The sequence below is a fragment of the Benincasa hispida genome, chromosome 12, assembly GCF_009727055.1.
Source record: "Benincasa hispida cultivar B227 chromosome 12, ASM972705v1, whole genome shotgun sequence".
In the NCBI taxonomy this organism is placed as follows: Eukaryota; Viridiplantae; Streptophyta; class Magnoliopsida; order Cucurbitales; family Cucurbitaceae; genus Benincasa; species Benincasa hispida.
Window position 1 is genome coordinate 20158549 of NC_052360.1, and position 24837 is coordinate 20183385.

At 36.6% G+C, this 24837-nt stretch overlaps 5 protein-coding genes across 5 annotated transcripts; 1 reads left to right on the top strand and 4 right to left on the bottom strand.

The window, feature by feature from the left end:
* Positions 1 to 1202: 1202 nt before the first annotated feature.
* On the bottom strand, positions 1203 to 3624 carry LOC120067028 (AAA-ATPase At2g46620-like). The gene has a single exon (XM_039018399.1). The coding sequence runs from the start codon at positions 2712 to 2714 to the stop codon at positions 1272 to 1274; it is 1443 nt and encodes a 480-aa protein (XP_038874327.1). The 5' UTR covers positions 2715 to 3624; the 3' UTR covers positions 1203 to 1271.
* A 518-nt stretch (positions 3625 to 4142) lies between these two features.
* LOC120067029 (ATPase family AAA domain-containing protein 1-like) lies at positions 4143 to 7337 on the bottom strand. Its single transcript, XM_039018400.1, has 6 exons — positions 7223 to 7337; positions 6887 to 7089; positions 6398 to 6698; positions 6074 to 6232; positions 5643 to 5938; positions 4143 to 4711 (listed from the first exon to the last, which is right to left on the bottom strand). Exons 1-6 carry the CDS (start codon positions 7320 to 7322, stop codon positions 4490 to 4492), a joined length of 1281 nt encoding a protein of 426 aa, XP_038874328.1. The 5' UTR covers positions 7323 to 7337; the 3' UTR covers positions 4143 to 4489.
* Positions 7338 to 9982: 2645 nt separating this feature from the next.
* LOC120068053 (cytochrome b5) lies at positions 9983 to 12405 on the top strand. The gene is made up of 4 exons (XM_039019722.1): positions 9983 to 10143; positions 10294 to 10386; positions 11718 to 11784; positions 11897 to 12405. Exons 2-4 carry the CDS (start codon positions 10300 to 10302, stop codon positions 12145 to 12147), a joined length of 405 nt encoding a protein of 134 aa, XP_038875650.1. The 5' UTR covers positions 9983 to 10143; positions 10294 to 10299; the 3' UTR covers positions 12148 to 12405.
* A 607-nt stretch (positions 12406 to 13012) lies between these two features.
* LOC120068050 (GTPase-activating protein gyp7-like) lies at positions 13013 to 19802 on the bottom strand. The gene is made up of 5 exons (XM_039019718.1): positions 19159 to 19802; positions 17905 to 18040; positions 17757 to 17806; positions 14935 to 14988; positions 13013 to 14784 (listed from the first exon to the last, which is right to left on the bottom strand). Exons 1-5 carry the CDS (start codon positions 19320 to 19322, stop codon positions 13536 to 13538), a joined length of 1653 nt encoding a protein of 550 aa, XP_038875646.1. The 5' UTR covers positions 19323 to 19802; the 3' UTR covers positions 13013 to 13535.
* A 1825-nt stretch (positions 19803 to 21627) lies between these two features.
* LOC120068051 (probable 6-phosphogluconolactonase 4, chloroplastic) lies at positions 21628 to 24806 on the bottom strand. Its single transcript, XM_039019720.1, has 3 exons — positions 24376 to 24806; positions 23784 to 23919; positions 21628 to 22480 (listed from the first exon to the last, which is right to left on the bottom strand). Exons 1-3 carry the CDS (start codon positions 24738 to 24740, stop codon positions 22010 to 22012), a joined length of 972 nt encoding a protein of 323 aa, XP_038875648.1. The 5' UTR covers positions 24741 to 24806; the 3' UTR covers positions 21628 to 22009.
* Positions 24807 to 24837: the final 31 nt, after the last annotated feature.

Below are 24837 nucleotides of genomic sequence, written 5' to 3' on the forward strand. Positions count from 1 at the left end.
GAAGAAAAAAGACTTTGCCATTTTTGTAAATTTAATAAACGTGGTCCACAGACTTAATTTTAAAAAATAATTTTAGCATTTTTGTAACTCCCCTATCCAAATGGTTGTACTACAATAAATTAGACTTCATGATTTATGAACAATAGCAAATATAGGGTAAAGAGAGAGAAAAACCGTCATTAAAGACAAAATCACGCAACTCAAAATCTGCAACATTAGGTTTACTTGACACAAACCAGTCAGCTTTTGGGTCATTTTAGGTAATATTTAATGGGTAACATTGCTTTAAATTCCTTTCAGACTTGAATTATTTTAGAATTTTTTTTTTAACACTCGGGAGCTCTTGTTGTAGATTTTTAATAGGTTCGGACGAATTTGAACACTTTTCGATGAAGTTTCAACTTCGTCTTGGTGATTGGTAAATAATAATAAAGTTTTGTTTAGGCCTTTGTGTAGAAGTGATTTATATTGTTCCCTAATCCCTGTGGAGCTTTTATTTGTAGGTTTGAGCTAGTTTTTTACCCTTTCGAACACTTTTAAGTAAGATATAGGCAATAAACCTCTATTTGGATATTCTCGAGTGGTCATTGTGACAAGAATAGGAATGTGATTTGCAACATGATTATGATCAAAGCATTTTTTGATGAGATTTAGTTATATAACAATGAAATACTATCATCAATCAAACTTCAATAATTATAGACAAATGTCAATGTATGCAATTCAATGACGTCCAAAAAGTGTCACGATTAAAATATTATTGACACTGCAAATATGATATTATTAATATTTTGTGACAAATTTTTAATGTCAACCTAAAGGTTTAATTGACAGAAAAAGTCAACTTTTTCATCATTGATTGACAATGATAAATTGTCATAAAAATGTTACATGGTAGGCAATGAATGTCAATAAATGATTATTGTTGATTGAATTGAAGAGTCATGAAACAATCGATTATGACTAAGTTTTCATTGTCATCTATATGCTTTTCTCGATGGTGGATTTAAAGACTAAAAAAATAGTCAAGAAATATTTTTATGACAATTTTTTAGAGTCATGGAAACCTATCTTCGTTATCCAAAAAAAATGAACTAAATCTAGAAGATTGTGTAAAATTGATGCATTTACAAAAATTTAAAATTTAAAATGAAAAGTATTATATAGATTTAATTGTTAAGGTCCAAAATTTAGAGGTAAAAATTAATATTAAATGATTATTTTTGTTTGATTACATTTATGAGTTGATTCTTAAAATACAACGTTGACTTTCAAAATCTATTTTTGTCCATTGAGTGAGAATCCGAACATTGTTCATGTTTTCTGAGTCCCAATCTCAAGAGGCCATAAAGTTTCATACTTAAATTATCTTTGAAAAATAATCGTCTAGATTGAATCCCATCCTCACCATGAATCTCCGACCCAGCCCCCGTCCATTTGAATCCATTCCGGTCCATGCCGTCGCCGTCGCCGCCGTTGATTTGCAAGGCAGTGATGATGGATTTCAAGGCCCGAGATGGGGAGCTCCGATTGGCTATCATGATCTCACCAATCTCGGCCGGGCTCATGGTGGCTCCACTCTGAAAAACCTCCTCCACCTGAGAGAACAGCTTGTGATCCTTCACCCCCAAATGACTGATCGCTAAACTCTTGAAGGCCGAGAAGTCACACGGCGGAAAATGAAGGTGAACATCCACCCGTCCTGGCCGCAGCGCCGCTTCATCAATCCCACTCTTATCGCTCATTGTGAACACCACCACACGCTCTTCACCGCAGTACGATGCGATGCCGTCCATGAAGTTCAGTACACCCGACACGCTCGTCGCCGTCGATCGTTTCATCAGATGCCGATCAAGATCCTCCACCAGAATCAACGACCTCGGGGTCGTTTGAAGCAGCAGGATCGTCATGTCGGAATCGCTCGAGATTTTCGACATGTCGATGTTGTAGATGTCGTACTGCAGGAACTTCGCCATGGCCGCCACGAAGCTCGACTTTCCCGTCCCTGGCTGACCGTATAGTAGGAAGCTTCGCTTCCAAACGCGGCCTAATTTGTGATAGTATTGCTTTGATTTCAGGAACTGTTCGAGATCGGATTTTACCTTGTTCTTCAAATCGACGTCCATCACCACCGTACCGAATGTCGCCGGGTGTGTAAACGGCACCGCCGTCCACCGTCTTGTACCATCATCCACGTTTATGTGCATCTTGATTTCTCTCTTCTGTTGTTCAATCTCGTCGGTGATCGAGAGGATGTGTTGGAAGTACTGGCGGAATATTCTGCGCTTATCATCCTTTCTCAACTTCAGAACGATCGAAAAATGGCCGTTCTGGCGATGATGATCTCTATGCATCTCGATTTTCCAGCGGATTTTTGCCCCAAGGAAGGTATCGTGGACGGTTTGGTCGCAGTCGAGGCGGAGGAAAATATCGCGCGGCTTTGCACCGCAGAATATGTTGGCAAAATTGGAATCCTCGAGCGAAGGTAAGGAATGAAGGTACGTATGTACACGGAGGTAGAGTTGATTCTGCTGTAGATTGTCGTCGAATTGGGGAATTCTGTAGTATTGGTAGACATGGAAGTAGTCTGTAATTGCTTGAAAACCCTTGACCACCATGTACACCAGAGATGTTTTGGTTATAAAACGAAGAACCAAAACAAAAACAATGATGAAGAACAAGGAAGAAGCTACTGCGGTGCTGAAAAACCCCATGATGAAAATCAAGAAAAGGAACAAAGTATGGACTATCTGGGAGGATGAGATGAAGTCCAACCTTCAACCTCCAACCCAGGGGTTGATGAAGAAGGAGAAAGAGGAGGAAATAAATGGGGATTGGGCATTTGAAGATAGGAATGAAGTTTATTTTAATGGAAGTCAAATGAATTGGAGAGTTGGGTAAAGGAAAACGGTGGTATGGGGTTGGCTCTGACCAGTAAGGGATATGAATGAATAAAGAAGAAGGAGGAGAGTTGAATTGAAAACTTCAGAGGGGAAGATTTGGTCTAAACTAAAATAATCAACAGTGATTTGTTTACTACTTTAATTACAACTTGATTGAATTGTATTTGCAGAGCAGGAAATGAGATTGACAGATGGGTTTGAATCGTTCAGCCATCAAGAGGAGGAGGGGGTGTTTCAACTTTCAATACCACATGGTTTGCCCAAATCACTTGTCATTGTAAGCCAATCCTCCTACTCTTGTATGAAACTTATCCAAATAGCCAGCAGCAGACGACCCTTTTCTTTTCTTTTGACTGCTAAACCTATGGATGTAGTGTACCACAAACATGCTTGGATGGTTGGAGACAAAAGGAACAAACTTTTTAGAGTTCTTGCTTCCCAATTCGCTACATTAGAAAAATGGTAGCAAATACTTCGATTGAATAGTCCTTTTTTTTTCCCTTCTTTTCTTTTCCTTTTTGAGTTCAACATATGCAGTTGTTGAATTCAATCCTGTGACATCTTTGATATGCAAGTGAATATTGTTCAAGAATGGTATTACAGACATCTAGAGCTTTTTTTTTTTTTTTTTTTTTTGAGGAAGATATGAAAGAATGGGAAAGGATTTACTTTCACACAAAAAAGTATATATTTGTATTGTGTAAAAAGTTTGACTGGACTAAACAATGTTCACTCACAAGTCTCCACACTTTTCTATAATAAACAAATTGATCAACTAAAGTCACGCTTAATTACTCATAATCTACCAGATTTAAAAAGAAAAGACATCAACTATTTTTCCACAACTTGGTTAAAACTTCAAAGCTAAATTTGATACAAAACAAATCGTTGCATGAATCCGGATAAACCAAAGGTGTCTAAATTCATCTCAATAAACCTAATTCTTATATATATATATATATATATATATAATTCAAGAGTGGTTGAGAATTTTATTCAAATCTTGATTGCTATTTGGATTATGCAATAATTCATGCATTCTCGGTTCCTCAAATGTGACAAAGGGGACAAGAAAAAAGCCATAACCTATAACGACAGAGGCACAGACCATAGAATCACAAAATTTTCATCTCATATTATTAATCTTAAATCATTTACAGCTTTTAACCCACTCTATCAAAGCGCTACCCAGCTTATGTTCAAATCGCGGCAGCAACTTCTTCAACTAGTGAGAAAGGCTTTAGTATTTCCACGAGACCACTTTGTGACAAAATACAAAATACAAAATACAAAAAGTTAAGCCAACAAAATACTAAATATGGTACAACAAAGAAAGATTGTTCGAGGATGACCCGGATCCATACAAAAGATTATCAACAGGGTTAATCCACCGTTTCTGTTTATAAATATGATCCCTATTTCATGTTTGAGACAGTAAAGTTGGAATATGCAACTACCAGAAACCATTCAGAACTTCAAAATTTCAGATTTGAGACAAACCCTTCAAACCAGGGATGCATCCCTGGTAAATCCGTGCTATTTAATACTAAAATGGATCACGAGAAACCTTGATAATGTCAGGGATTTCACGAGTCTCGGGTTTCGGATTGGATATTCAAGATTTGGGAGACCACTAGCTTGGAGAGTTCGCTTATTGCGGCTTGAACCTCATAATCGCCAGCTTCCCTGTGCCCTGTCCACCCTGATGAGTTAGAGCTCAGACCAGTGTATTCACTTGCAGCAACCTTTGTCTTTGTAGATGTAGCAAGAACCTTTTCCAAATCTGCCTGCGATAGGGGTCTTGGCTCCTAAACACCGACATGCCATGCAAAGGTCAGGAACATTCAAGTCCCCATCATAAATAGCAAACAAACTCATACTCAATGTCAATGGCAATATAGAGACTTAAAACTTCGTCTCACCAAGACATTATATAAACCCTCATGCCCTCTGATACCAGGTAAATGAAAAGTAATAATAATAACAGAAATAGCAACGAAGAGCTTCCATCAAAAAGCACCATTTTCAAAATTAAATTGTCTAGTACCCTAGCATGTTGCCGACCCTCAAAGGAATACTCACATGAGTCACTTTCTTTTTCACCGTCCCATTCTCTCTACTGGACAATTGTAGCCAGTAAATGAAATGAACAAGACATAACACAATATACCAATCTCATAAGCCCTTGAAAGATGGAAACATAAATGATCAGTATCCAAACTTCATTGTCCATAGGGAGCACAGTAGCATAGATATGAATCCCATAAAAAGGGATATAAATCTATCTTTGAAACAGCCTAAGTGGCGAAGAATGTATGTAAATAATTGGTTATCAACTTAAATATCTACTCCACTAGAAGAAACGAGTAACTAAGACCTCGTTTGATAAACATTTCGTTTTTGGTATTTGGTTTTTGATTTTTGGTTTTTGAAAATTGTGCTTGTTTACTTCCAACTTCTTTTACCATGGTTTTTATCATTTCTAACTAAACATGTAAATTCTTAGCCAAATTCTAAACTCCAAGAACATGTTTCTAACAATTACTTATTTTAATTTTCAAAACTCAGCTTGGTTTTTAAAACATTCCTAAAAAGTAGATGACAAAAATCAAAAGGTGAAAGTAGAGTGGAAGTAGTGCATACAAGCTTTATTTCAAAAACTAAAAATAAAAAACAAAATGGTTATCCAACAAGACCTGAAAAATGGAAAGGAAGAGAAAAAATGATAAATGTACTCACAGAAGATTGTTTCCCCTTCTTTTCTTCATCAAGGAGATCCCTGATTGGGAAATAAGCAGCTTTCTTGCACAGTTCAAGAATATCTGAACCTGTGTAACCCTCACACAAGCTTGCCACGCGGTCATAGTCTATATTGTTTTCAACACGCTCACCCTTCAAAATCACCTTTAATATCTCTGCTCTCTCCCTCCGGTCAGGTATTCCAATCTCAAAGGCTTGTGGAAGACGTCGAAGTATAGCTTCATCCAGTTCAGATGGGCGATTAGTAGCAGCAAGGACCATTACACGAGCATTCTCTATAAGAATAGACATGACAAATCAGAACTGAAAAGCAGCTATAATGAACAAAATTGCACAATCACAATGCCATATACAACAAAATCCTCCTGCTGACAGAAAATAAGTACAATATAGGTTAAACTCTGACTCACGATCTGTGGTAAATCCATCCCATAAGGCCATGAACTCAGTCTTCATGTTTGTCATTGCTTCATGATCTGTTGTTCGCCGCTGACCCAAAAAACTATCAACCTCATCGATGAATATAATAGCAGGCTGGAGCTTATAAGCCAAGCTAAACACAGCAGCCACTGAAAAGTCATGTTAAGCAACAACCAATCAGGCATAAATAGTTAATGAAGCATCAACAAACCCAAGGAACAAATATATCATTAATACCACTCAGATCAACAAATAGAACAGTAACATATATATCATTCATATCCAAGAAAAGCATAAAAAATCCCTAAACTAACCTAGCTTTTGTGCATCTCCAAACCATTTGCTCATCAGATTAGAAATCCTGACATTAATGAAAACAGCTCCAGACTCCTTTGCAATAGCTTTTGCCAGCATTGTTTTCCCAGTACCAGGAGGTCCATACAACAAAACTCCTTTCTGAGGACCAAGAAGCTTCCCATGCGAAAATAACTCGGGCCTCTTTAGTGGAAGAATCACCAATTCAATTAAAGCTTGCTTGATACTCTCCAGGCCTCCAATGGAGTTAAATTCCACATCAATGTGATCAGGGTTTATAACATCGCAGGCAATCACATCCTGGTTAAAATGTAAGCAAGTCACGAGTCAGACAAGAACATAATGGTTCCTCAAGAACCTAAGGGGCAAACCCAATTGAATTCAACTCACATATAACTCAAACTGAAAACCCACACAACAAAATTCATATCACTTCACAGGAAGACAAAAGAATGATAGGTCGTGAGAGAAAGCGAGGGTGGGGTTACCTCGTAAGGATTGGTGTGGATGAGAGGGCGGCCCAAGCGTTTGGCAATTTCCTTCTTGTGCTCGAGAGCCTTCTTGGAGGCCTCGCGGTTGGGGTCGAGGTGGCGTAGGCCAGCAAAGAGAACCAAGCAGCTCAAGGCGGCGCTGGCTGCGTAGAGAAGCAATTCCTGTACGAACCTCGTCTCGGACGAACCGCTACCCATAACTGGTGATGGAAGAAGGAGAGAGTTAGCAGCAGAATATGGGATTGAGATTCTAAATGTCCCCAAAGGGAAGAAAAGATTGATTGAGGTGTGCTTTGCTTGGTGAAGAAGAAGAAGCTCTCTTTTCCCCCTTACCCAACCGGAAGAAGAGACGTTGGGTTTGCCACAATCTCGACTTTAGAACGAGTCGGTGATCGAGTTGGGACTTTGGATAATTATAGTATAAATTTTCCATTAATTTGTGATAAGTTTCAATTTTAAAAAGTTTGTTAATTCTCAACATGATGTTCATATTACCAACATCGTGATTTGAGGTTCGATTCCTTCACCCACACTTTATTTACAATATCTATTAAAATAAATAAATTAGTTAATTTTATTAGCTTGGTGTAAGAGAGTGTCCTTAACCATCAAATGAATAGCACGAATAGACTTAACAAATTTGAGGAAGCGAATTACGCTTGATGAAATAAATCAAACCATCCAATATAAAAATATCTTCCGTTGAAGACGAAAGCAGTTGGAACCATCTATGAGAATTTAATAATTAAAGGGATATCCAACTTTTATTGCATACCCTCAACCAACTCAAGGGAAGAAATCAGGTTGAAGTATTGTGAAGTCAATAACATTACTCGTCCCTCAAAATCCACATTGAGTTTGATTATGAATCGAAGAGAACAGATATGAGAATTAAGATAAAACATTGTTTTTCTCCTACGATCAAAAATAGTTGGAAAGAGTAAGTAATCCATGAAAGAACAAACAAAATTTGATGCCTCTAACTCATATCAATGGACAAAATTTAATGTTAGGGCATTAATTGAGAAAAATAAAAGACAGAGAAATCCAAGACAATCAAACTTAAAATCTGTGTTTTATTTATTTTATTTTTTTTTACATATTTCCCACATTTAAAATTGTCCTTTGTTAGCCAACCTTTCTCTTTATTGTTCTCATAGCTTCCGCACAAACTCACACTTTCAGTTGGCTTTACTCTTCTATGTTTGTTCGACTTTTATGCTGTTTGATTTTGAAGGGAATCGAATTCTCGTGAAAGTATGAGATCGTCTTGTATTTCGAAATTCAATTTTATAGAAACAAGAATACAACAGTCCACACAAGAAGAATAAAAGATAAACATCAAAATCAAAGATAAACATCAAAATCAGTATACTATAGAAGAGAGAGAAAAGCGATAAAAGAACCTCACATTTGTTGAATCTCGTTCTTCTCGTAAATTCCTCTTGTTTGTCTCACGAACACCTCCTCGATGATCAAGGACTTCACCGTTGTTATTCTCTAGGATTCCAAGGGTTAGAAGTGTGGTTTTTAACATTTGGAAGAGGATGAGGTAGAGAAAATTTGTTAAGAGAGTAGAGAGTCTTTTGCACAATAAAAAATTCTTGCCCTAAATGGACTATAAGGATATATTTATATGGGGAAGGGTTCCTTCAAATATACTTTTTTTTACCCTTAATGTCAGTTAATTAAATAACCCTCATTTGATTAATTGGCATACTAGTTAAATAATCATATATTAAATCAATATATAGTTAATTAATTAACATATAAGCATCACATACTTAATTATATGTATCCATCTCTCTAACATTATAATTAATTCATTCTTCATGAATTTAATACTTAAGTATCATTCAAATATTTCTCTTACATAATTTGGATTATAGATCACATCTATAAGTATATATTAATCTCTTTAATATAAAACTTCCTCGATTGATTCCAACAATTCAAATCAACGAGAGATTTTATGGACCTACAGATTAGAATCTCCAATGATATGAGATTAATTAATTAAACTCTTTAATTAAATTAATTAATATTCATTAACTATCGATCACTCCACTAAATACTGATAGTTGCACTCTTCACACTACAAATATATTTCTTTGTCCACAAATATAACCAATCAACAGCGACTCAACCCTTCACAAATCGCTCGTAACTACAGCTTGGTCAAATTACGTTTTACCCTAGTAGTTATATCTAACTCCTTAAGTATCACGCATTTCTCTAATGATGAGCAAACAATTTATAGTCCAACTATAAGCTGACACCTCTTAGGCCAGTAACTGGTTGAGGCCTCACTGTTCAAGACCTAGAATCGAAAGCAATTTATCTATTTTCCCTAACGTCAGAAAGAAGTGAATATCATCTTATGATCCACCTGCATGTCAACCACATACATGTTTTAAGTTTCATAAAATAACATTGAATTTTAGTTTATTAGATTGAATTAATGCAATTTAAATGTTAATAAGATATCTCTTATTTTATTAAACATATAATTTATTGTTACAAACTACAAATATATGAGATTTAGGACATCAAATCCAACCGTTTTTTCATAAATAAATATAATATTAATTTTTACCGTTGCATAACTTTTATATGTGAAACTCCATAGATTGGTAGACAGAGAATATCTGTTAACAACCTAAAGTGTGTGGCTTGAATCTTCTCCCATGCTGCTGTTAAAAAAAAGGTCATCTCTTTAGCTCCAAAAAGATGCAATCAAATAAATATGCATAATGGAATTATAAGTTAGGGAAAAACGAGACAGAAGCAAAGGGTTTGAGAAAAAAAAAAATGGGTACAACACAGTTTTGGAGAATACTATGCAACTTCAAGACTATTATTTTTATATGTTTGGTAGAACTTAGAAGAGAAAAAAAAAACAAAAAAACAAAAAGAAAACATCTTCCATGGTAATGAGAAACCCATGGTTTTTGTTAGGAGCTACTTGTTTTGAAATTTCTGAGAAATTTCTTCACAGGTAAATTCCCCATCAAATTACAAGTAAAATGCACCTCTAATTCCCATTCTCTATCACAATTTGTGAATCATGTTCTTCACAATATGTATTGACATCTCTGCCCTTTTGACCTTTTTGCCGGCCTTTATATATACCTTAATAAAAATCATTTCTTGCCATATCAAGAATCAAGATCAAGAACCCATCTGTAATCGCTCGGGCTTTGCCGCAAACAAGGATCCGAACAATACGTTCCCTCTTCACTCCTTTTCCATCTGTAAGTGACCTTCTTTCTTACCGACCCGTTTCCATTTCTATTGTTTTTTCTGCTCTGTCCGTCTTTTTTCATCAATTCCTTTTTCAATGCCTCTACACTTGGTTTTGGGTCCCTGTTCTTTGTGGGGTTTCTCAATTTCGCTTGTTGCAGTCATAAATGGCTTCGGATCCAAAGGTTCATCTATTCGAAGAAGTGGCAAAGCACAACAAAACCAAAGATTGCTGGCTTGTAATCTCTGGGAAGGTTGGATCTCTCTTAGTTCATTGTTACTTATCAGTTTATTTAAAACACAAGATCAGTTCCGGTTTAATTGTTAACTATTTCTTCTCTGGTTTGCAAGAAAAACATATGGCTAAATGTTTTTGGAGAAGGGAAACGAAAACTCTTGCTAAAGAATAACATATGGATGTGGTTAAGGGTTTTTACTCTTGCTAACTCTGGATTCTCATCGAATATCCACTACAAGAGTTTGATATAGATGCCTTAGCTTTGGGGTTTCCATTGTTTTGCATGCACGTTCTCACATTTCTTTTTTACAGCTTCTCAAATTCAAACATCTTCTTCCTTTTTCTTCATTGTTTTGATTCATGCACGAGAGTCTTATGTGTACTTTTAGTACAGAATATAATTTATTCTCGTTTCCTTCAGTTCTGTCTGTGTTATCCGGATTTGTTTGTATGACTGAATCGTATGTCACTATATGTAGTGTTTTAATGTCACTGTGCCATAGTCATCTCATAATGGTGGATAGCTGATGTGATGTTTATATATATGCGTATGAAGGCTATGTAAAGGACTGACATTGACTAAAGAGTCTTAGAATCTTTGTGTTCTTCTTCTCCCCATAAAAAATTATAACTTCCATTGGGTCGCTTGTTTTAATATGCTTTAAGTATACCCACTCCAAGCATTGGTATTAAATCACCAATTAACCCAACAACTTAAGCTCGTGGATTGTAATAAATTTAACTATATAACACTTTAACACTCCTCCTCACTTGTGAGCTTGAAAATTTGTGGAAGACCTAACAAGTGGGAATCGATGTTAATTGAGAAGTAAATGATATCACAAAAGTTTGAACATATAGCCTCCTACTCTAATGTCATGTTAAATAACCTATTGACTCAAAAGCTTAATGTCATGGATTATTTTAAATTTTATTATATCGTCGCTTTAACCGACATAGTGGTGACAACTTGGGGTCAACCAGAGTGGTAATGGTTTTAAATCCCTTTTTTGGCTACCTTGTAAAGATATTGAATTTGTCATATTCTTGTGAATGTTGAGAGCTTTGAGGACCAAGCTAAAAGTTCAAAATGCTGATAACTAGAGATGAAGTAATTTAAAAATTCTTGACCGGCTCTTGCTACGATATTTTGAGCCTCAAGCACCAGGAGTTGACTCAATAGTAAAGAAAGCCACTTAAATTTTCCAGAACCAAATGCCTTAGAGACCATGTGTTCAAAACGAGGTGCTACTAAGCTGGCTTGTTGGGCATCGTGAGTAATTTATATTTTGTGGAAGTAGTAAAATATCTTTTCTCATGTTTGATTGCTTGTGGCCTTGGCTTTAGGTTTATGATGTAACTCCTTTCATGGAGGATCACCCCGGAGGTGATGAAGTATTATTGTCAGCAACTGGTAATCCTCAGAGTTCCCTTATAACAAACACCTGATTTTGTTTCTTTCGGGTCCCTTGCAAGTGATGATTAGAATGGATATGATAACAGTTACTTATTGGAATGTTTTGCAGGGAAAGATGCCACAAATGATTTCGAAGATGTTGGGCACAGTGATGCGGCAAGAGAAATGATGGACAAATATTACATCGGAGAAATTGATCCTTCAACTGTTCCCTCGAAGAAGATTTACATTCCATCACAACAAACCCAGCACAACCCAGATAAGACACCTGAGTTTGTGATTAAAATCTTGCAGTTTTTGGTTCCCATATTGATTTTGGGTTTGGCATTTGCCGTTCGACACTACACCAAGAATGAATGAATGAATAAAACCCTCTGGAGGGTAAAAACTGCTTTTTCGTATCGATTTATATTTGGTAGAAAGGACGTTCCTTTTTCTGTTTTAGCTTATCTTGTCCAGTGTTTTCATGTGGGGGGTTGGTCGTACGCTAGAGTTCTCTGGATCGAATGAAGTATTCTACTTAAAAATAAGTAAAGCTGAGGTCTATTTTTTTTCCTCCTTTTTTCCTTTGTTCATCCCTTAATGATAAATCAACATGGTGAACTTCATGGTTTTCCACTGTTTACTGTTCTGATTGAGAATTTTTCATAGCCAACTTTAGAGTGAACTTTCTCGTTTACGTGGCACTGGCATCATATCATCTTCAAACTAACGGGCAAATAGGCAATTTGAGGCTATTAACTCTTGGTTATCATAGATTGAATATTGATATAATACTAACGAAAGGTTATCATAGATTGAATACTGATATAATACGAACTTCCATTCCTTTGTGAGTAATATTCATTGCCAAATTATGTATGGTTGTTCTCAACCTTTATTGAATTGATATGGACAAACTATCACCATGAATTCTGCTTTGAAGACTCAACTACTTGCTCGAGATCAATGGATCTTAGGGATCATTTGGCTCATGCCCAATCTAAAATGAAGAAACAAGAAGTGAAATTGCATTGAAAGAATTTAGAATTAGCTGAAGGTGACCTTGTTCATCTCAAGCTCTATTCTAATCGCTTGCATTCTTTGTCTACTATCTACATTTGAATGTTTGAGTATAGTGTTAGAAAGAAGTTTGTAACTTTCTTAGTCCGTTATGTACTTTTTTCTATGTATTAAACTATTGACTTAAACCTAAAGTATAAGATGTCACACAAACAGGGGTTAGTAGCCATCCAAATGATACATTTATGAATGGTTTTGAATTAGTGAGACAAATAGGTCAGAAGTTCATATAACTTATACCACAAAGCAAAGCAACATGACTTGTTTGCGACATGTTTGTATGCCAACACATGAATGGCGAGTTGATAAGTTTGTTTTTGATACGATACGAAAACTGGCGTTCACAAGAATCATTTGATTCGGCTCTATTCTAATCATCTCATCCCACACAAACTTCAATGATTCATCATCTTCACATTTGAATGAATCAGACACAAAAGCCAACCAGTTTTCTTCATCATTCGAATGAATCCCTGCTGCAATCATGTCATAACTTTTGAGGTTTTATAATATGCTGCACTAACCCAAACACCAATTCAAACTTAGGAGCTTTTCGTTGTAAGCTGCACTCATCCAACAGCATACCGAAATGGCCTAAATTCCCATCTTTTTCAGGACCCCAACAACCAACAGCCAAGAGCACACCCACAAGTTAGTGAAAACTGGAATGGAAATGAACCCGTCACTTACTGAAAGGACGTCTCTATCTTATCGTGTAAGGTTACCACCAAATCGTGTGCACCATCGAGAAGTTTCCACACATCAAGGTGCCCAGCCATGCTATTACATTCCCTCAGAATTTCATCCATGCTATTATACTTCTCTATGATCAGTTTTCTTCTCTGCAGTACTGAAGCAGCGATTGCATAGAGCAGTAAATCATCTGTTGGTGGAGCTCGTTGCCTTATCCGGCTCCATGCAGACTTCCCTATTCCAGCCCTTATGGCTGCCTGGTCAGCCCATATCACTTCCCACAGACATAACGTCTGTTCAAATGTCAATTCCCTTCTGAATAGCACCACAACCATCCGGTACACAAAAAAGCAATCCTCGGCCTCAAGTTTCTCCAAGTGCTTGTAAAGGTGCGAGTCCTTGCTCCTAATAATCTTAGAGACTATGTTTAATTGCCTTCTAATCCCAACCTCATCAAGCCTAAAGTTGTGGCGAGCTTTGCGCATGAAACCAACAAAACACCAGAATGCCTCGTGATCCTCTGAAATCACGGTAATGATAGGAGAGAGTAGATCGCTCATGCCTTGACAATAACCAATTTCGGGGTCATAGAGAGCATATGCTTCAAGAATTGCCACTAGCCTTGCAGCATGGAAAATCATACAAGGTTCTAGATGGTCGTAATCAACTAAACCAACAGCCTCAGCACACCGCCTAGCTCTGCCATCCGAAACCGTTGCTTGAGATGACAAGTATGGTACCCATTCTGAGTTAGAACGAAGTGCATCAAGTCGAATAATCCGCTGCCATGTTGCAAAATCTTCACTATTGTGGAGCTTTGATGAGACATCGGTGCTAGAGGGAGAAGAATTTTCCTTGAGTGTCATATCAAGATAAGGCTCTTCCATTCCATCCATGGAGGGAAATGTTTGACTAAGATCCAAGTCATCTGAGGAGTCCGAATCTGAGAAGTCCGAATTCAGTACCAAAGAACTATCAGCTGTTATCCGTCTTGAACTCCCTTCCCCTTCCAACAAAGAGCAGAAGGCTTCATCTAAAAGTTCAACATTGGAACACCTTTCTTCGCTTGAAAGGGACTCTCTAGCACTAACCACATCTTCCGAACTAGGAGAATCTATGTCTCGGACAAGAAAGCCGTCTTCCCCAACATCAATCATGTCCCTAAATTCATTCCACTTAGAGCTTTCATTCCTACGTTTTATTAACCGCCTGCACTGTTTGCGGAGTTTTTCATATTCCTTTCTGCACCAAAAACATTAAAATTGTAAAATAAACTCCCTGATAGATGGATGTCAATAAAGAGAGAGATATATCTCTTCTAACAATCTAAAGTACCGCATAAAGAATCCAGCTGTAAATACTCAATAAAGTTTTAAAAAATATGGCAGTTACCTTTTTTGAGTCTTGATAATATCCCTTTCCTTTTTAGAACTCTTGAGGTCATAGCTGTTAGAAATTATAGGGTCAGTCAAATCAAATCTATGCCCCACCGAAAAGTAGAAACTGTATTTGAGTATTTGAATTACCAAAGAAATTCAGATCTTCTAAAGCAATATACACAAGAAAAGATCCCGATAAGATTGAACAACAGAATCAATTTAAGGCCTAAATAAGGCATTGTTCTAACTATTTCACAAAAATATTAATATGACTAATGGCAACATATAAAACACAATTTATCCCTGAGAAAGCTCACAGCTGGTTGAGCAAATCACTTAAAATGGAATCCCACTAACATTTCGATGAAGTTTAGGACCAGAGGGCCTAGCTTCCCCTTCTTCATTAACAGTGTCTTTGTCCATGTACGCACTACCTAGTAATATCCAACACTCACACAGCTGAATGAGGGAATTCGAATGAAACAATGCATTGAAGTTCATGCTAAAAGACAATGAACCAGTGAAGGGCTCTATCTACTTCCTGTCATATATTCCATTCCATATTACATCCAAGTGCAAGTGTACATCAACGAATTAATCAAAAATTTTGGAGCAAACTGCAAAGATCCAACTCTCTTTTTCTTCGTGTGTACATGTGTTTTCATGAGGCAAGGAAAACGTACTCCCCATAGTCCGGTATAAGTCACGTCAACAAAGTCACCCCAACCATTATTAATAAACTACTCATCTAACAAAGACGCAATACGAGGTATGTACGAGCATGTCATCCTACCAAAAAGTTAGGAAATGAGCAGGACACAATGACACAATTTTATATTTTAATAACAACTTCAAACAATATATTTGTCAAGGCAAGGCTCAAACCCTTAGGTTTAAGGCTTACTTGAATCATGAGGGGCTTTAGAATAGGCTAGCACTCCCAATGAGAAAAGGCTATGCTTAATGCTATTACAGAAGAGGCTGGCACTTCCAGTGAGAATACACAGAAGTTCGAATTCTTTATGCCTCGTAGAATGTTGGAAGAATAGTTTTAAGTTCTCCTACTCCTAAAAAATTCTTCAAAAATATAAAAGTTCGCCAAAATGCCTAATGCTGTTATAGAAGAGGTTGTCGTACTGGTAACTTGGAGCATTATTACTTATAGCACCAAGGTTCTAATTTTAAAGAAAAATCTTTTCAAAAATGAGAAAAAACACCAAGTGAAACTATTTCATTGGTGGTATGAAATATTACAAGAGAGCTGAGGAAAAGGGATGCTTTATTCCGTCATCCTTGCCCCTTTGTTTGTTTTGTTTGGCTGGTACCTTTTGAATGAAAGTCTATTTTGTTTCTCATTATATATATGCGCCCACACGCGCACACACATATATATATTACAAGAGAGTCTCCTAAACAGGATGCATATCAAAGAAAACTTAGTAACAATTTATTAGTAAACAAATTAACAATTTTAATAGTATTTTGAAGATAGTGCCAATAAAATTGATAATTTTAGAAAAAGATTTTTAAAACATTGACCATGACCCATCGATCCTGTTTGAATTGAGTTAGATACTCGACCTTGCTTGATAAGGTCATCTGATTAAAATTCAACCCATGAAAATAGCTTGAGTTGTATAAGACACTAGACACTAGTACTTCCTATGGTCCCTTGCTTATAGAAGCCTAAATACTCAGGATAAGCTTCAAAGGAAGTTCCCTAATTGGTCTCTCTCCCCTTCCATGTGTTATCTTGGTCATAAGAAGGTTGAGACCGTGGATTATCTATTTTTGCACTGTGATTTCGCTTCCAAAGGGTGGAGTAGGATCTTTGTTACTTTTGGGTTGGATGGTTGTCTCCCCAAGAAGATTGATGACCGGATGATGGATGGCTTGAATGGTGGTAGCTTTAGTGGAAAAGGAAAAATCCTTTGGAGATGTGCTACTTGCACGCTTTTGTGGCATCTTTGAATGAAAGGAATAGTAGGATGTTTAAAGATAAGTTCATTTCCTTTTTATTCTTTTTGGGCTCTTCTACAGCATACAGCCTCTTGGTGGTGTACAAATTACACAAAGTTTGTTTTTTTGTAATTATAGCCTTCTCATGATTATTAACAATTGGAAGACTCTTCTCGTTTAATTTTGTTTTTGGGGTGGGGGGGCGGCGGGAGAACCCCTCGCCCTTAGGCTATTTCTCTCTTTCTTCTTTTAATACAAGTCTCTGTTTCTTATAAAGAAAGAAGAAGAAGAGGAAGAAGAAGAAGTCACTAGAGAATGTAATATTCATTCTATTGCTCAGAAACAAACTGATAAACTTCGAAGCAATTCACCTAATAAATAAATAAACACTATTGATAATACTGGTTGGTCCATTATTATCCTTTAAAGCTTAGTTACTACGGTCGAATGCAATCAAAACCTTGATTTCAAAGATTTGGTTTAAGCGTGATCAGAGGGTTTTTCATGACAAGTCTGTAGACTGATCCGATAGGTTGGGCTCAACTCACCTCCTATCCTCTTCATGGTGTTCTCAATCCAAAGTTTATGTTGATTATTCAATCTAAGACATTTGTTTAAATTAGAATGCTTTTATTTCCTCAATTTAATTTATATACCTTTGCATTTTATTTGTGTTACTTGGTATCTTGTATTTTCGAACATTAGACTCTTTTCATTATATCAATGAAAAATTACGTTTTCTTTTCAAATAATTTTTTTAAGATAATATTGACAAAACCAATAAATCTAGAACATGCAATCTCATGCACAAGGGAATAGAACAATTCTACTTCAAACATGTCGGTGGACAGAAGCCGAAAGGTAAGTAGCACTTACACTCCAAGAAGGAAAGGCCAGACCTCTGCCCGAATACTTGGATCAACACCCTAAAAATCGCAAATTGCATGAATTGTCAATTGAGATAACAAAACTTTCACTAGATCTTAGAAAAAGCAATATACAGTAGAAGATAACTTTGACTTACTCCACTGCGAACTTTTTTTAGAAACTTAATTCCACCATCGCGGAGTTTTCCATCTGGATTAAACACAGTTTTCCACTGTCGAGGTGAAAGTGCATGTTTTCTTTTTCTACGCGACCATGGTGATTTGAGACGACTCCTGAAATTGAAAGTAATACCATTAAGAAGAAAATTCTAGGAGTCCTTTGTTTGAGACAAAATTCAACTTCCCCAGACAAGTAACAGAATGAATGGCTTCATAACAAGAATCAACATTTCAATGACTGCAGGTTTAATTTTCTTGAAGTTTTAAATTATCAATGACGGAAAGTTTTAGCTATTAAATGTTGAAATCATCAGCAGTGATCGGGAAATAGAAAAATACATGGAGCAACGACTAATGAAACAAATTAGAACAAAATGAAACAAGCAAAGTTAACTTACGTAGTCCCTCCCTCAACTCAATTATTTATTTCTGTGGTAAGAGTAAATGAATTCCATCCATCCAATGCAGGAGAATGGAAGTCATCTGATAATATTTGCAACATAAATTTTGAGGCAAGATAACTATACCCCTTCTGAGTTATGGAGTTGTGAAATTCCACTTTCCTAAACTTCGCAACGAAATGTTTTAACAAGAATGCAAGATGATAATTACAAATCTCCCGATTAGATGCATGACATCAGGAACACAATAACTTACTGACTCCTCAAGCAAGCAGAGTTTCCTAACCACGTTTACACGGTAAAGGCGATCCTGTGCCTAACATGCTTATATCCCTTTATTCAGACATCCCATTCCGAAGGTTTCGAACGAAAAAGTAAAACACTTTGAATTCTTGTCAAAGCTGAATCAAAAGAGGGATGGACAAGAAGAAGAAAATACCCTTCATTTTCCAAAAGGAAACCGTAATCAACTTGATTCATACAAAGGCGGTACAAACCTAATGAAAATAATCAGCCAGATTTGTGGCTGATCAAGACCCTAAAAAAAAAGGTTTTGTAACAAGAAGTTAAAAATAGCCTAAATCCACCACAAACGCAATGTAAAAAAAAAATTGTCCACACAACCATCAAATTCCCCCGGCAATTAGCTAAAATAAAATTGAAAATAGAACCAAAGCAGGGAAGGAAATAAATAGCACAGGGATCTTCAAGATATCTTGATCAGACTGAAATTGACCATAAAAAGCAGGAGACAGACAGTTAAAGATCGAGATCTGAATCGTGAACTAGGACTAAAAGCCCAATCAAAGGGTAGCTAAAATAGTTACTCACCGATCAGAGGAAGAACATGAAGATGGCGAGGAGGAGCTGACAACCACTAAAACGGAACGCAAGTGAACCCAGGACGAGGAAGGAGAAGAAGAATTGGAGTTGGAGTTGGAATTGGGATTGGAATTGGATGAGGACGAAGTTTGAGTTCTCCGGAGAGCTTTCATTGAGTATGGTATACACAAGTGAGTGGAATGAGGGTAATATTTGGTAAATCCTTTAAGCCTAACTAACTAGGGTTTTAAATATATGGATTTGTTAGATGAAAGTTTGTCATGGCATTGATGAAGAGATGGAAGAGTTAAACGGGGCCAGAAACACGAAGAGCTCCGGCAAGGGAGCGATGGCGAGGGAAGTAGGTGAGAAAGGCGAAGACATTTCCCGGAATCCAAATCCGGCGCCGGCACCGGAGGAGGGGGAGGGAATGATGAAGAACATGTAGTAGAAATTGAAGAGTGGGGTTATCCCTTGACAAAAGAGTCCCCTTCTCCTTACTCCCAACCAACAGAAACCCAACTGCTTTGATTCCTTTGCTTTTTTAACACCAAAGCTTCTCTCTCTCTCTCTCTCTCTCCAGTGACCTGTGAGGAAGAGAGAGAGAGAGTTGTAGAAGAAGAAGAAGAAGAAGACTCTACGAAACTACTCTCCAAAATTAATATTTTTTAAATCACTAAATTATGAAATTTATTAGAAATTTGTCCGAAATGGATGTGACTCGCTAAACGACGTAGTTTACAATGGAAATCATTTCGGAAGGAACACTAATTATTGCAATATTAAAATGTGGGAGTGATTCATTAGGTTTAATATATTTCAGTTTTTATTAATAATTTTAAAGATTTAGATTTGTTTGTTGGGTTATTATGCTCATCATTTCCTCCCTAAATAAAAAGGCTTATAAATTTAATCCATGAATGTAAAAATTAAAAAGAAAGAGTTGTTTTTCCGCATTACTTTTGCTTTTTTTTTTTTCTTTGGTCCTCTTGACCAACTTTTAATTATTACACTTTTGGACTAATATCCATTTTAGTTGTTTCTTGAAAATCAAGCTTTTAAAACGTCAATGACTATAATTTTACCATCTTAATATAATGGATTGTTTTTAATGGTCTCATTTCCATTTAAATTAAAAAGAAGGTCAAAGGGTGGTCAAAAACAATGATTTAGAAGAGAAGGGAAGGAGATTATAAGAGGAAGGAGGCAGCAAGAGGGGGGGGGGGAATGTGTTGGATCATAAAAAAGTTGTAAGAATTGAATGGACAAAGTCATTGAATAGGGAGTTTAATTGATTTCTATTATAAGGAATTTGCAATTCCAAAGATGGATGTGCCTTAGAAGCTCTCAATTGGAAACAAGGATTGGATTGGATTGGCTTGTGGGAAGAGAATTGGAATCAAAAATTCATTTTATTTTAAAAAAGAAGAGTCAACAAAGTGGGGCGCTTTGGTTTTTAAACGATGCAAAAGAAAGAATAGAAAAGAAAAAGGTGTTCCCTTTTGTGCAAAAGTATATTCATGGAAGAAGGCTATCAAAGTTTTAGAAGACGTGATTCTTGGCTCTTCATTCAATTGATAAGATATCAGAATCAATTTTCAATCATTATTTTATTTCTGCTTCTTAGTATAGTTAACAAATATTAAACTTGATTAGATTTTATCTAATTTATCTACAAAATTAACTAATTAAGATCTACCTAAGTTGACGCATCAAGAAAAACAACCACCTAGAATTTGTTTTTTTCCTTGACAAGAATAGAATTAACTAAAAATTAGGACAGAAATCTGTATAAAGCTTCGTGGGTATCGTTTCTGTGGCTTGACAAGTTGCATAATTCCATTTTGTGGAGAAAGATTTCCATTTGAGAAGGGGGGAAAAAAACAGCCCTTCCCTAGATTTCACAAAGGAGAAAAAGAAACATAGAGAGAGAGAGAGGAAATGGGTCCAAAGCAATAGTAAGAAAAACAGGAACATAATTGTGAAGATGAGATTTTTGGTAGGACATGGAAGGAGATGATCTTTTTGTAGGGACATGGAAATGGTAGCTTTTGCAAAATTAATGGCCAAAAGGGATTATGGGGAATAATTTAGGACCAAAGTTAGCCCTATATTCCAGTGAGATAGTGACAATACACTTTGGCAGTGTCTTGTAAATCAAGGCCTCTCTTCCTAAAGCAAAAGCATCTATCTGCCCTCTGTCTTCTTCAATTATTATGTCAAACCAAAAACCAATTATAGAATTGTTCCCTTTTTAAGTTTGTCATCTCTGCCCGTCTGTCTTTGCCACTCCTCCAACTCACCCTTTAACTTAACCATTTTTTATACTGTAAATATTCCCAACTAACTGTCTTTCATAGTCTCGAAATGGAGGATTAAGATTCATTGCAGGGTTCTTCTGTTCATACATCCCTGATGGTCCTACATTCAATGACCAGAGATCTTATAGGAGGCATCTGTTGAGAATTTGTCAAGTAATTTAGTCCAAAAACTCAAGTGTTCTGATTTTCTTTAACAATTCAGTTGATGCATCTGCACATTCAAGACAACTTCAAACAAAAACAGGGGATGACATAGCAAAGATGAATAAACTCTTTCAAAAGTCCTACCTAATAGAAGAGGATCCAATCCATTATCATACATCATCTAAAGACCAGATCGTCTAGGATGTTCTCAAGGCCTATTCAATTTAGCCCCCCTCTCTTCAACAAATGGGACAGAAAACTCCCAACAAACTTGCCCCCAGGTTCAGATGATGCCATATATCAAACATCAAATCTCATTTATTAACTCACTCTCTTATTCAAATGCATTGCACAAGCCTAACACCCCTCATTCTGATCGACGTAGCTCTTTTACATTACAGCTTGGAAGCAGCATCCTTGTCCAAGAACCATGTCAAAACCCCTTCAGGAGCAACCCTCTGAACAGGTAATGTTTCAGCATTCTGAGAACTTCCTCCTCCTAGTGCAGTATACACGGCGTCCGCTTTGCTAGCACCGGGCACCACAAGTGCAATGTATGCCGATGAGTTGATAACCGGATAGGTGAAAGTAATTCTCTCTGGGGGTGGTTTAGGGGAATCCTTGATGAAGGTGACCCACTTCTGATTCTCATTTAGAAGGGGATGACCTGGGAATAAAGAAGCCACATGGCCATCTGGGCCCATACCAAGAAGCATAAGATCAAATTTTGGGAACCCCCTTGCTGCTGAGATATCAATCACTTTGGTATTTACCAAATGCTTCAGGCAGGTTTCATAATCTTCTGCTGCACCCTCAACAGACAGTGCGTCATTAATAGCATAAACGTGACCAGGGAGAATCGGCACCTATGTAACAAAATTACAAAAAAATATATATTAACACGACTGAATAAATCAATTCCCTATTACTAAATAGTAAAAAACCTCCAAAAACAAATATGCTCAGCTCGATAACCTCTGTGGATTCTATTTTAGGTGTCAAGGACCACTTATCCACACACCACACCTCGAAAAATCCAAAAAAAAAAAAAAAAGAAAAAAGAAAAAAAAGACAATCACAATAATATTTGACATTGAACTCATTGCTAGTGAGATATTTGAAGCTGGTCTGTTAAACTATTGACATGGTGGTTGATCGTGCTGTAGATCTCAATTGTGTAAAACTGGAAAATTAAGATCTTGTTTGATAACGATTCATTTTTAGTTTTCCCTTTCTGAAAATTGTGCTTGTTTCCTCCAAATTTTTCTACAATGATTTTTTTGGGAAAGATCTCAATTCCTAACTAAATTCCAAAAAAAAAAAACAAGTTTTTAAAAACTAATTCTTTTAGTTTTCAAAACTTGGCTTGGATTTTATTTTAAAATGTTTGTAAACAATAGATAACAAAACAAAAGAACTTATAGGTAGAAGTAGTGTTTATAAGCTTAATTTTCAAATACCAAATACCAAAAACCAAAAACTAAAAGGAAATAGTTATCCCATGGAGCCCAATCTTTCAGTGCCATAATAGCATCAGGCTGCAATTATCATATGGTACAATATAAGTATGACCTGTCAACAGGCTGGTGCCTGGTGCAGCTCAAATAACTTGCATAATCAATAAAAGGGTTTGGAGTTAAACACATAAATTGACGTAGAGAAGTTATGCAAACGTTGTTCCTACCATAAACTAATTTAGATTGGCAATCCGTAATTAGTTTTCTGCGGAGGTAATCATTTTATATCCATCATCCATGTACTCCCAATTCAATCACAATCTTCCATTTCAAATTCTTATAGATGCATTTTCACAATTATATAGGAACCCTTTCAGATTAGCCTTCGGGTTACATTCCAAAAGATGTAGTTTCACAATTAAATATAGTTAAGGTTACTGCGTACACAGTTGTTCTAATAATATAAGATCATGCAGAAAAACAAACTAAAAGAAATAAAAAGAAAGTAACCCATGGTGAAAATAATTCCACAAACAAAATTTCACCAAAGTTCTATTTTAAAAAAGCATAAGAAAAAAGTTGTTTTCCTAAACAGCTCTCAAACAATCCCGTGATTTGTTTTTAAGAGAGCGTAAATGAAGTCTAAAGAACATGAATTATAATGCCATGCCACCATTATGTGTATATATTAACATCTAAAAGTCAGTATGACCTGAGAAAGAAATCCATCATAAGCGAGTTTGTAGTTGCTGTCAACATGATCCTTGGGTACTACTCTCTCGTCAACCCAAAACACGTGCCATTTCGACCAGTCTATTGAATCAACATACGGTGGCTCCACCAGTTTCCTGAAATTTGATATATCTACACGTTAAAAAAGAAAAGGAGGTCCTTCATATCATAAACAATGCAAGTTTTGCCAACTATTTCCAATTGCCTCTCAAAGGCAAAATGCAAAGATCTTTATAAAGTCCTAAAATAGCAAAGAGTTGGGTTGAATATGAATGCAGCATCCCTGAATCCGAAGTAACTGGTTTTTCCACTTTTCTAGCCTATTAGAAACAAAACATGCAGCACACCTCAAGAAGCCACATGTTTGATGCCATAACTGATAACTCCCACAAAGAGTCAACTCCTAACAAATTGCCCTGTTTTGCCTAATCCAGTTCTTGAATGGCCCCTCGATGAAACCAAAGACAGCCCCGAAATTGAAATTGAGATACCCAATTGCCCATTTCAGAAACCTAGTGCAATCCTAGAGGAATTACATCAGAAACATCAAAAGCCAAATAAGGTAGTCTAACCTGAGGCATTTGATGAGAGATCCACCAGAGAGAACCACAGTGAAAGCGCCCCTCTTGTTAGTAAAGTGATGCGACAAGTCGGCGGTGTATTTGGCCAGAGAAACAGCCAAATCTTCCTCGGAATCAAAAACCCTCTTCTCGGATGCCATGTCAGTAAGGGAGGCAAGAGCTCTGGAACCGAGCTGCTTCTTGGGGGGATGTAACCGGGAAACCCCAGAGAAAATTTGGGAAAAGCTGAGGGAGAAAGCAAGGGGCTTGGAAGGAACCGAGAGAGAGTGAAGCGGAAAGGAAAGCTTAGGAGATGTTGACAGAGTAGAAGAGAGTATAGAAAGCGTGGAAGGAAGTGAGAACGACGCGGAAGCCATAATAATAATAGAAGATAGAAGAAATGGGAAATGGGCTGTTTTTCACTTCTGATTTCACCCACAACGGGGAGAAAACAATATGATACAATACAATACA